At 50.2% G+C, this 10,935-nt stretch overlaps 3 protein-coding genes and 1 long non-coding RNA gene across 5 annotated transcripts in view; 2 read left to right on the forward strand and 2 right to left on the reverse strand.

Moving 5' to 3' along the window:
• The window catches only part of LOC105310224 (NXPE family member 3-like), a gene marked incomplete at its 5' end in the record, with an annotated part of 15,843 nt that extends 11,488 nt beyond the window's left edge, over nucleotides 1–4,355 (forward strand). The window contains one exon of the mRNA XM_023526627.1: nucleotides 3,691–4,355. Within this exon, the coding sequence (XP_023382395.1) occupies nucleotides 3,691–3,745 (55 nt within the window). The remainder of the gene's footprint in view (nucleotides 1–3,690) is intronic.
• On the forward strand, nucleotides 14–2,063 carry LOC111734493. Its single transcript, XR_002778465.1, has 3 exons — nucleotides 14–630; nucleotides 1,765–1,814; nucleotides 2,044–2,063. It is a non-coding gene; the product is annotated as an uncharacterized LOC111734493 (long non-coding RNA).
• A 295-nt stretch (nucleotides 4,356–4,650) lies between the features above and the next one.
• Nucleotides 4,651–6,185, reverse strand: MBLAC1 (metallo-beta-lactamase domain containing 1). Its single transcript, XM_011386418.2, has 2 exons — nucleotides 6,100–6,185; nucleotides 4,651–5,795 (listed from the first exon to the last, which is right to left on the reverse strand). The coding sequence occupies exon 2, from the start codon at nucleotides 5,776–5,778 to the stop codon at nucleotides 5,005–5,007; it is 774 nt and encodes a 257-aa protein (XP_011384720.1). The 5' UTR covers nucleotides 5,779–5,795; nucleotides 6,100–6,185; the 3' UTR covers nucleotides 4,651–5,004.
• On the reverse strand, nucleotides 6,045–10,791 carry CNPY4 (canopy FGF signaling regulator 4). Of its 2 annotated transcripts, XM_011386416.2 has the most exons (6): nucleotides 10,532–10,790; nucleotides 8,457–8,583; nucleotides 8,265–8,361; nucleotides 7,931–8,053; nucleotides 7,312–7,429; nucleotides 6,045–7,219 (listed from the first exon to the last, which is right to left on the reverse strand). In XM_011386416.2, the coding sequence occupies exons 1-6, from the start codon at nucleotides 10,644–10,646 to the stop codon at nucleotides 7,062–7,064; spliced, it is 738 nt and encodes a 245-aa protein (XP_011384718.1). In that variant the 5' UTR covers nucleotides 10,647–10,790; the 3' UTR covers nucleotides 6,045–7,061. The 2 variants fall into 2 exon arrangements, with proteins under 2 accessions (XP_011384718.1, XP_011384719.1); XM_011386417.2 differs by lacking the exon at nucleotides 7,931–8,053 and having other exon boundaries at nucleotides 6,461–7,219; nucleotides 10,532–10,791.
• Between the last annotated feature and the right edge of the window lie 144 nt (nucleotides 10,792–10,935).

Here is a 10,935-nt window from a genome sequence, read left to right on the forward strand (position 1 = left end):
GAGTTAGCCAGGGAAGTGGTGAGGGTGGTATAGAGGTCCCTGTTCTTCCAAGCAGAAGAACCCATTTTGGGAACTATAAGCAGCTCACTGCTATGGAAGAGGCAGGAGATGGGAGAAGAGAATCTTGTAAATCACACCCAGGAGCCTCCGACCCCAGAGGCGATGTAAAGGAAAGCACAAGAAGCTGGTTTGTCAGAGAAGGAAGGAGCACTGGTGCCTATGACAAGAGTCGGGAGGGAGAGGGTTGGTGGGCCAGGGCTCAGCAGCAGGAGCAGGTTGGGGGATTATGGAGAGTTCAAGGAAGGAAGGATGCAGAAAGAAAGGTGGGGAGAGAGAGTAGAATGAAGGGGCACCGGGTACAGAGAAAAGGTGTTCCCTGATTTGGTGTTGAGGACAATGGCGAGACAGGTGTGGACGTCCTCAGGATGTCACTAGGTACGGACTCTGAGTCCCAGGCCCTTCTCAGATGGGTTTCAGCAGAGCTGCCTTGCTGCCCTGGTTTCTCCAAGGGTGGCCTCAGAGTAGGATGAGCAGAGAAGGCAGGGAGGAGAGATGCCATCAGTGGATGGCACACTGACATGCTGTTGGTCCCTCTATAGGACTGCGGACTAAAGCCAGAGCCCCAGCTGGGTGAGTGTCCATCCTCCAAGGGGGGACATTTGCGGGGGAGGGGGGTGCTATTTTGGGGAAGTGTCCTTATGAGAACTGTACTAGGTAGCTTTTCACAGCTGCTCTCATCCTTGACTTTCCCATCCGCATCCTCATGTCCCTAACAGGCCAGGCTCTTCACTTCCTGAGGCTCTGGTTCCTTAAAACAAACTAACAAACTAACTAACTAACAAAATCAATGAGAAGAGTGGACCTAAGGGTTCCAGCACTTTCTCCGATTCTCTCCCAGAATGTCTTCCTTTGTCTTTCTCTGGTATTTCCTTTATCCTCTTTTTGTCGCCATTGCTAAGTGTTCCCTCTGCTCATCCTGTTTTCTCTCCACCTTGAACATCATCCTTCCCAAACAGATCTACCTCTTCCACATTTTCTCCTCTTTCTTGCTCATCATCCAAACTGCCTTTTCACCTTTTTGGGTGACATACCCAAAAGGGGTCAGAAGAAACCTTTGTCCTCAGCTCCTCTACCAGCTGCCTTTCCTCAGAGCGCCTTCCCTCCTCAGCTCCCAGCCTGGCCTCCTCTCCTCTGCGCACACCCTGCCTCCCTTCCTTTCCTGAGCGCTGGTCCTCCTCACCCTCCCACAGCTTTCATTTCCTCCATCCTTCTTCCCATCTCCACTCCTACCCTTCCCACAGCCCCTCTTCTTCATTTCTCTAATTCCCTGACTTTTGCCAGCTGCCTTCCTCGGGTCACCTCCCAGGATGTATCTCCTGGAGACCAAAGCCTGAGCACCCACCCAGAAGATGTGGCATTAGTTTCTCTGGTTTTCCGTCTCCAGTTTTAACCAAGTCAGTGCCAGTAGAGAGGACAGGAGCTCACCCTTCTGCTGTCTCCTCCCTGCGCCTCCTTCCAACAAAAGCTGCTTGTCTAGAACAAGCCACCTTCAGCTGGCACTTAGGGACCTCTCCTGGGCTACACCGCAAATTGCCTCTCAATCCACTCCAAGGCAGCCTCCTTCTGAGACGCTCAAACTATTGCCTACATCTTCTATGTCCAAGCAGTTTGCAGAGACCCCCACAAGAGAACCAGCCTGATGCAGGTTTTAACTCTTTTCTGCCCAGCCTCGAATGCATTTCCCACCCTTTTGTTCCCATGCAGGGGATCCTGCCAAAACACTGAGGAGAAGTGTGAGAACACTGGGAATAAAGGTCAGTCCTACTGTCACTCCCCACTCTCCAGCTTGGCCCGTCCTTCTTCCCCACACTCCCTCCCCACACATGTGCCTCTAAGCATTTTCCTCTTTCTCAGGCCTCACTCATCCCTTCCATGTGACCCTAGTCCCAACACAGCAGATGACTTCACCGCTGAGCCCACTGCCCATTTCTCTACCTTGACTGCCATGCTACCTGACCTAGCATATCTTGACTTTTTTCCTAGGACAACATAGAGACCCCAAGCTGGATCATAAAATAAGCAGCTCAGAGTAGGGCCTGAAAGAACTAAAGGGAAGTTTGGAGAAGGTGGGGTAGAACTGAAGGACTGTGGTATCAGTGGCGCACCCACGTGTAGGATCACTGCTCTGAGATGGGGTCTGCTCCCCCTCCTCTCTCTAACTCCCTTCTCTTTCTGTTCTGACCCAGGATGATGGCATCCTCTATGCCTCCCTTGCCCTCTCCAGCTCAACCTCAGTGTCAGCATCTCCCTGCCACCCTTCCCATGACAGCCCCCAGGAAGAGACCCTTTATTCGATCCTAAAGGCTTAAGGAGTGGGACTGAATGATGACCTCCTTAGAGTAAGCTGCATAGAAGGGTCACCACTTAATAAACCCATAATAACCCCAGCCAGACACAGATGACTCAGAAGCCAGCAGAGGTTAAAAGCCATCAAGGACCTGAGAGAAAGAATTATCTGCTCCAAATCCCTCTTCAACCTCCTTCCCTTGCCCATGAAAATAAAAGTACCTGTAGGATTATCTGATGCATCCAAGGAGAAAACTGATGTTGCTTTTAACTTCTGCCCTTCTTTCCAAAAATGAATTGTAATAGATAGCTTATACCCAAGATTCTTCCTCTAGTACTTTTGTTCAGTGACTGCCTCAGGCCTGGAAACACTAAGTCCCCAAACAGTGGTAGGCAGCTCAGATCCCAAGGTCTGCCCCGCAATCAACCATTGTATTTCCCTTATGATAATAACTGGCAAGGATCGTGTTAAGCCTTTACCTCTATCACCTCATTTAAATATCATGAACGACTCTGAATATGGTATTGGATGTTTTCATTTGAAGCATGAAAAGAACCAGAATGGTTACAGTGCTTTTCTCAAAGCTACAAGTGGTGAGCCAGTATTTGAACCCAGACCTGCTCTTCTCGATGTCCTTTTCCCAGGACTCAGGTGTCATTGCCTTTCCAGATTTCTATACTGTGTATGGCCTCTCACTAAAGACAGTAATATCAGTGATATGGAGGAGGGTGAGAAGCCAAAAGGAAGCATGTGATTACAGATGATCAAACCAAGAAAACCAGTAACCTGTTTAATTAACACATAAACTGAACAACTCCAACTTTAGCCATTTAACTTGTAGAGTTAAATGTCTTACCAGCTTACTAGCTTTATAGGAACCTGTGAGAGGCTCTTTCTCCTGCTCCTGGTAAAGGCGGGTGAGAAATCACAAGGGCACAGAACTCTCTTCAAAGAAGGTGAACTCCTGTGTCATCTCTGTGCTGTGGCTCCACCCTCTGCTCCACAGCTGGTCCCTGAGCTCCCTTTGCATATCAGTGACTTCCCTGCATTCTATGGTCCAAGGAGAGGGTGGGGGCTGACTAGGGGCTCCCCACACCGTGGTGGTGCTGGGACCCACTTTATTACTTTACTTGCATCCACCTTTATCTGATGACTGGCAGAGAAAAGGGCAGCTGTGGTTGCCCTCTTCTGTATACCTACAAGTCCAGTGTATGGAAGCAACTGGTTCACCCTCCAGGTGAACCCACTCCTCATAGCTGCCTTTGCTGACCTCCACATGGCCTTTGTGGACACCTGGGAAATGACTCTAGCTTGGTCCTGCTCAAAAACATCCACCTAGATAGGCTCACCATCCAAAACAAGGCAGATTTCCTCCTTTCCTTTATCTGCCCCACCTGAGTGCTTCTGCCAGTCCTGAGGCTGTGTGGATAGAGGGCCTGAGGACTGTTGTGAAGAGGATCACAGTCATAATAGGAGTTCTGAGATATGGGCAGGTGCCATAAATTTTTCTCGCCTAGAAGACTGCAATAGCTTCCTAACTACAGCCGATTCTATTCTTGCTCCACTCCAACCTCTTCTCCACTCAGAACAAGTGTGATTACTTTAAAACAAAAATGAGACCAGGTCGTTAGCTTGCTCAACAGCCAAAGGCTTCTCAAGTAAAAATCCAAGCCCCTTACCATGGTCTGAGGTCCTGTATAATGGTCCTGCCTAACTCTACAGCCTCATTTATTGCCACTCTTCCAACCCCATGGACTCTTGCTGCTCAAGCAGGTCAAGCTGTCTGGTCTCGGGGCCTTCATGTATGCTGTTCCTGTGCCTAGAATGCCCCTCTCCCTGATCCTCATATGGATGGCTTTCTTCTTAGCTCTCTGATCAAACATCTTCTCCTCAGAAGCTTTCTCTGACGACTCTCACACCCCAGCATTCTATCCCCTTCTCGGGCTGCTTTTTTCTCAAATCACTAACCACAACGTGTGATTATTTGGTTTCCTATTATTGTTGTTGTCTGTCTCAATAGAAATGTATTCTACATGAGAAGGGTTTGTCTAGCTTACTCACTGTTGTATTCATTCCAGTGACCTAGAGCAGTGCTTGAGACATTGTAGATGTTAAATAAGTACTCATTGAATGAACGAATGAATAAAGTCAGATAACTAAGATGTTTTATGCTCTGCACCTTCTTTCAGCAACCTGCATCCCATGAGACATAGGCAATTGGCCAAAGTGCCCCCTTGTTGCAGCTGCTTATTACAATTGCACGATTATCAACATTAATGCTTCATATTTATATTAGGGCAGTATGATTTTCAATGTAGTTTCCTATTTTTATTTGGGATGACTACCCTAAGAACATTCTCTCATTTTATTAATGAAGCCTCAGGAGGTGGAATACAGCTGATCCAGTCCTTGGTCCCAGTTTGGTTGCAAAAATAGTGATACTGGTGACAACAGTGGCAGAAGCACTCTTCCCAGGAAAACCTACCTCCTGGAAAGGTTGGAAATGACCACCCTTTTCTGACTCTGGCTGACCTGGTCTTCACCGTGTCCTGGTGTCAGTTCCTTGACTGGGGGAAAGGGAGTTTCCATGACAAGTCCAGTCTCTTCCAGGGTTTATCCGTGCACTACCGGCGCTCCTTGTCTTCCACCACAGGATCCTACCAGTTGTTCCCTGGATCCTTTGACTCTGGATTCCAGGGTTCCCTGATTACCCTGAAAGGGGCTCCGTGACCAGGTATGACTACGTCCGCAGTGCCTAAGACCCTCTTCCGGCTCCTCTCCTGGGCCACCGGGTCTTCACTCAGCGTCTGCCACGAGTCCTTGTCCCCATCGCGTTCAAACACATCGCCCGCCACCACTACGGTGCCCAGAGCGGTGCCTGCCACCACCACGCTCACGTCCCGCTGGCCGCCATGACCCGGTGTGGCCCACACCTCGAGTCCCGGCCCCAGCTTCAGGGGCCGTTCCTCACCAAGCCCATGGGGAAGGTAGCGGCCCCCGGGGAGGCAGAAGTCATGCGAGACCAAAAGAGCCGCCCCGGGAAACAGCCCCAGGTTCCCTATGTGATCCGAGTGTCCATGGGTCCCCACCACCAGTGTCACGTCTGCGGGAGCCACGCCCTGCCCGGCCAGGGCTCTCAGGAGCGCTTCCTGAGCCCAGGGGCCCCCAGTGTCCACGAGGATGGGGCCGCTGGCCGCCGCTTCCAGGGCCGTCTTCGCCTCGCCGCCCTCGGGCGGGAGCTCTCCATGGCTGCAGGCCTGGCCCCAGGCCTGGGGCAGAACAAGGGTCACAGAGCCGTCGGCGCGCACAGCGTCGCCGACCCTCTCGGGCTCCGCGTAGCCCTTCAGAAGAACCACCACAGAGTAGGGGTTGCCCGGCATCCGCATTGGAAGCTCCCCGCGCAGCGGCTCGGTCCGCAGTCGCCTGCTCATGGCCGGAGAGGGAAGGCCTGGGGAAAGGAAGTGGGGCTGTAGGCAACTCTTCAGTCCTTTCGAGTTCCCACACGCCCCTAGTGTCCGCCAAATGGCACCTCCAAATCTGTTTTTTGCCACCCCTTCGCACCCGTAAGGTGGTATCGCCTCCCACCCTTCCAAAGATGGTACCGCCCACCCTTTCCTTCCAAGTAAATCCACGTGTCCTTCAGCATTTTTCGGCCCCCGCCCCACTCCTTTCGCGTGGTAGACCCACACTCAATCACTTTCCAGAGGATGTCCTTTTTTATTTCCCTCACTCTAACCGAAGCCGCTCTCTACCTTGGATCTAGTTATACCGTCTTCCTTATGTCTTGCCTTCTTCTTTCCGAGAAAAAAAAAAAGACAGAAATCGGAAAAGCCTGAAGGATTTTGTCCTCTGCGAGTGCCCGTAATCCCAAGTATGGCGGCCGAGGTGGCACCACGCACTGAATTTTAATCCCGGCGCATTCTCCGGCATGCGCAGACAGGCCGCACAGACCCAAGCCTAAATATGGTCTTCAAGTGGGTGGTGCCTGGTAGCCTCCTCCTGCAGCAACCTTACAAAGTACCACTAGGTTCTAACAACCCCTTCATCTGGGCGCTTCCACATCGGCCAGCTGTGCTGTGTGCACTGCAGTTGTGAAACTTTGGACCCAGCTGATGTATTTTTAAGTTTACTAGTGATAAAGAAAATTTGGCACCTGTGAAATTATGTGGTGGGCCCTCAGTGAAATTAATATGAAGTAGATCAGTATCTACCCCACTTAACTTAGCAACATCACCGTGTCCCCTCCTCAGTTTTTTGGCAAGTAGACTCCTGGACATAGGCGATGTAGATGTAGAGAATGCCCATCTGGGTTCTTCCTTGTAAGGGTCTATAAAGGGGGCAAAGTGAACTTCCCAAGGTCCACACTCCTATGCATCGCTGACCTCTGGGTGGGGTGGGGAATAGTAGATATTTAAAGAGGAAAACCTTCAATACAGTCACCACATACACCTACAATTAACGGGCTAGATAGCAGGCAAAGGGCTCATCTATTGGGGTAGGGCTTCCACCTACTGCTCACACTTTTCTCCCCATAGCCATGCCGTGCTGTACCATCAGGATCCTGCCTGAGACCAAATGGGAGAGAACAGCTACAAGCTCTGAGTTGGGTCACTCAAATATACACACACACCCTTAAAGCTGTGGGGCAGGGAGAGCTCAGACTTCAGAGCATTCTCTGTGACCCCTGCCCTTCCTGGGGGCTCAAAAGCAGGAGTCAAAGATCCTCTGGGTTATGCTTGGGGTAGTCTGATGTATTGGGCATCTCTTGTTCCTCTTCCTCTTCCACCTCCTCTTCTTGCTCCTCCTCCCCTTCTGTCTTCTGTTGCCCATCTGTGATCTTCTCCTTTCCAGTCCAAGTTTCCTGTAGACACGCTAGGTTGGGTGATAGAAAACAATTTAGATTGTAGTCCTGGGGGTAGGGGATGTTGTGGCCGTGCAGGAAAGGGGCCAGCTCACACACTTACCAGTTTCGGCAGCTGGGAGCACATGACTTTCACAGAGAAAATGCTGTAGGGGCTGTTCCTGATGGTGGAAGTACCAGTCTCCCACAACATCTTCAAATTCCTCCAGCATCGTCTCACACTGGTCAAGAGTAAGGGTCAGAAGGCTATCTGCTCTGCTGGGCTTTGGAAACTCTCCTCTTTGCTCTTCACTCCCTGTCTCTCTACCCCATCTTGGAGAGGCAGGTAGCCAGAAGGTTAAACTTGGCTTACGAGGTGTGTGATCCTTATTGATTTAACAAACATTTACTAGCATCTACTCTGCCAGGTAGGTTATTAAACTCTGAGTCTCAGCTCCTTGCCTATAAAATGGGAAATGGTAATCAGGTAGTTGTGAAGGTAAAATGAGGCAGCAGCTGAAATGTATGTGGCCCTGAATTTGGCACATTGTAGGTGCTCAGTAAGTGGTAGTGCATATTTTTAGTTTCCATTATTATTCTTTGATATGTTCCTGGGCACACTTCAATCAATGGCAGAGTCTTTACTCTCGCCACTTCTTGCTTAGAGGTAGGCCTCTCTAGGATCTAGCTCCCCTTTCAGGTTCCCTTCTCACCTCCCTGGGCAGTGCAGTATCCTATCGTACCTGCTTCTTGAGGAATGTGACCTCCACGCTGGGCTCGTCCCACAGCTCCAGAGGGATCCCCAGATCCACCTTCACCCCCTTCTGCACCAGACCTTTCAGTGTTGCCATGGTCTGACTCTGCCCCTGAGAGATGGGAATATGGGATCAGCCCAGCCCACCTCTTCCCCTATCCGCCATATCAGTGTTGTCAACTATTGGAGACTCAGAGGTGAGTTCCATAAGGGTGAGATGAGGGAGTCTAACGATGAGGAGGGGACACTTGAGAGCTGGGGGAGGTGGGTCTCAGAGGATACAAGTCTGAGAAGTGGGACCCTGCCCTGGGGAATAGTCTGACCTTGGCATATCTCAGTGAGCCCTTGCGCTCAGCATGAACACTGTAATCCAGGATCCGCTCACATAAATTCTCCAGGGCTTCTTCTAGCCTTGTCTCTCTGTGGGAAGAGGAGAAACAAAGATTCCCTGAATACTGTAGAAGCTCCCAGGGTTCCTTTAGGGGTTAGAAGGTGGAGGAGCACCAAGGACTCACGAAACGCTGTAGGGGACATGTCTCTTCCTCTTGCCTGTGTCCAGCACCTGCCCTAGCTCCAGCACCTCTCGGGATCGGCCAGTACGACTCAGTTCTTCCTGTAGCTCCAGGCTCAGCAGCTTACACACTAGATATTTGAGGGGATTGAGAGATAAACATGCCAGCAACTCATTCTGCAGATGAACAAAGGCAGCAGAGCATGGTGGTTTCAAGTGCAGACTCTGGAGTCAGCCTGGCTGGGTTGCAATCCTGACTCAGCAGCTTAGTAGCTGTGTGACATTCCTGCTGTATCTTGGTTTCTTCACCTCCAAAACATATAATAATAGTACCTCTTTATAGGGGTGTGGTAAGGATTAAACAAATCAATCTACGTAGAGCTCTTAGAATAGTGCTGGCACATAGTGAGCATTGTATAAGTTTTTGCTGTTGTTCGGCAATTATTTATTGAGCTCCTCCTGGATGCACATAGCAATACAGAGAGCAATAAGACCCATAGTGCCTATCCATGGACATTGCCAGTGTAGTTGGGGACAGATAAAAAGATGACAATATGGTGCAATGGACCCTACACTAAGGGTTAAGACCAAGTGCCTTAAACTCATTACGAAATTCAAAACTCATTCAATGGTCACATTGACTTCCTACTAGCCTGCAATTTCCTTAAGGGTGAGCATTGCATCTATTCCACCACTGTCTTTCCAGCACCTAGAATATGGCCTGGCATGTAAGAGGTCCCAAGAAAGGGAGTGGCCTATACAGAAGTGCCAAGTGAATTAAACACAGGAGCAAGTAACAAAAGTGCCCAAAGTGTGCCACGCATGATGCTAGGACCTGGGAGACACAGGTACTCTCTTTCCCTCCAAGAGTGTACACTATAATGGGAGATGACAGAAAAGAAATACTTGCAAAGGCAGTAACATTTAAACTGGATCTTTAAGAACATACAGAAGGGAGAAAGTCATTCCAGGCAAAGGGAAAAACAGCATGCAAAGGCACAGAGGTTCGAGAAGATAAGGCAGGCTCAGTGACTGCTGAGAAGTTCAGTGTGGCTTAAGTATGGGCAATTTGGGGATGGAAGTTGGGGCATGGAAATGTAAGAAAGGTGGGGCCATACAACAGAGAGACATGTGCTCTGCCCTAAAAATGCTGGCTGTGTTCTGATCACAGCAGGAGGCCTGCATAGATGTTAAAAAGCAAGGACTGACAAGACTGGTATATGTTTAAAAAAACTGACAGAGGTCGGGGAGAAGAGTGGGACCAAGTCTTGAAGAACACGGATATTGAAATGCAGATTAAGGGCAAAAGAATTCAGGGACAAAACTAAAGTTAGGAAGGCAACAAATTAGGGAACCAGAGTACTCAATGGCCCAATTCTGAAGTGCCCTCTCCCAGCTGGGCCCCACTCTTAATGCAGCCTCAGATGATGCTGCTCGCTGTGAAATCCGTAAGTACTCTCCCTTTGCAAAGCTTCACAGGTATGGGGAACCTCTCCCAGTTGTGTGGCCTCTTTCATTTATGAGCTTTCAAGGGCTGATTTACTTATCCCTAAATCCCTCAGGAGAGCGTGGGACCTGTAATTTGGGAGCGTCTCTGCCGAGGTGGAGCAGAGGATGTCAACAAGGTAAGAGCCTCACACTCCGCTCCTGCAGGCTCTCCAGATTTAGGTCCAGTGGTATGGAAACACACACACACACACAGACACAGACACACACACAGACAGACACAGACAGACACAGACAGACAGACAGACAGACAGACACACACACACACACACACACACACACACTGAAGATGCTCAGCGGAGTGAACTACAATTCCCACAAATCATTGGGGGCCCAAGCCAGTAAGAAAAAGCGGGCATTCTCTGGATCTCATGGGAATTGCAGTGCCATAGTTTTGGGGTAACGCTATGAGTTTTCCTCCCTTGACTCCATTGGATTTACGCCAAACTCCACCAGAATCTCCCTCTGGTCTTCAAGGAGGTCGAGTGACCCACCCACATCGGTCCATTTGGTCCGGCCCAGACGAAAGACTAGCCAGAGGGATATGAATAAGGGCTTACTCCCTTCAGATACCTTCGCATTTGCTGGGCAAGCGTTCTGTGTCATTGTCCTCTTCCTTCGGCGTCCCAGCCCAAGCACCGTACACAGTCAAAATGAAAAACAACATTCTCAACCGCACAGGTCCCATGACAGAGTGCTGTTCTCAACCAACCACCCCTTGCCTTCAAACCAACTTCGGGAAGGCAGCGGGCCCTTTAATTTCCGAGGCAGTCGGTGGCAACTTTAATCTAGCCTGGCCCTGGAGGCGCAAGCGCAGTGCCGGCCGGAAAGGGGGTGGAGCCTTCCCGCGTTCTGGGATTCCCCGCCTCGGTTTTGTAGCGCCTCCCAAAGGTCCTGGCCGCCCGGTAGTGAAGGAATAAACAGGAGTAATTACAGAAGGGGAATGTGCTCCTTACACGTAGACAGCGACACCAGCG

The sequence above is a fragment of the Pteropus vampyrus genome, unplaced genomic scaffold, assembly GCF_000151845.1.
Source record: "Pteropus vampyrus isolate Shadow unplaced genomic scaffold, Pvam_2.0 Scaffold1457, whole genome shotgun sequence".
Lineage (NCBI taxonomy): Eukaryota > Metazoa > Chordata > Mammalia > Chiroptera > Pteropodidae > Pteropus > Pteropus vampyrus.

Excerpts from the sequence above, each read along its gene's own strand:
- CNPY4 (XM_011386416.2), bottom strand. The coding sequence starts at position 10,646 with ATGGGACCTGTGCGGTTGAGAATGTTGTTTTTCATTTTGACTGTGTAC. Across the intron at positions 8,362-8,456 it reads CATGTCCCCTACAGCGTTTC|AGAGACAAGGCTAGAAGAAG; the intron begins GTGAGTCCTTGG and ends CTCTTCCCACAG. Across the intron at positions 8,054-8,264 it reads GCTCACTGAGATATGCCAAG|GGGCAGAGTCAGACCATGGC; the intron begins GTCAGACTATTC and ends CCCATCTCTCAG.
- MBLAC1 (XM_011386418.2), bottom strand. The coding sequence starts at position 5,778 with ATGAGCAGGCGACTGCGGACCGAGCCGCTGCGCGGGGAGCTTCCAATG.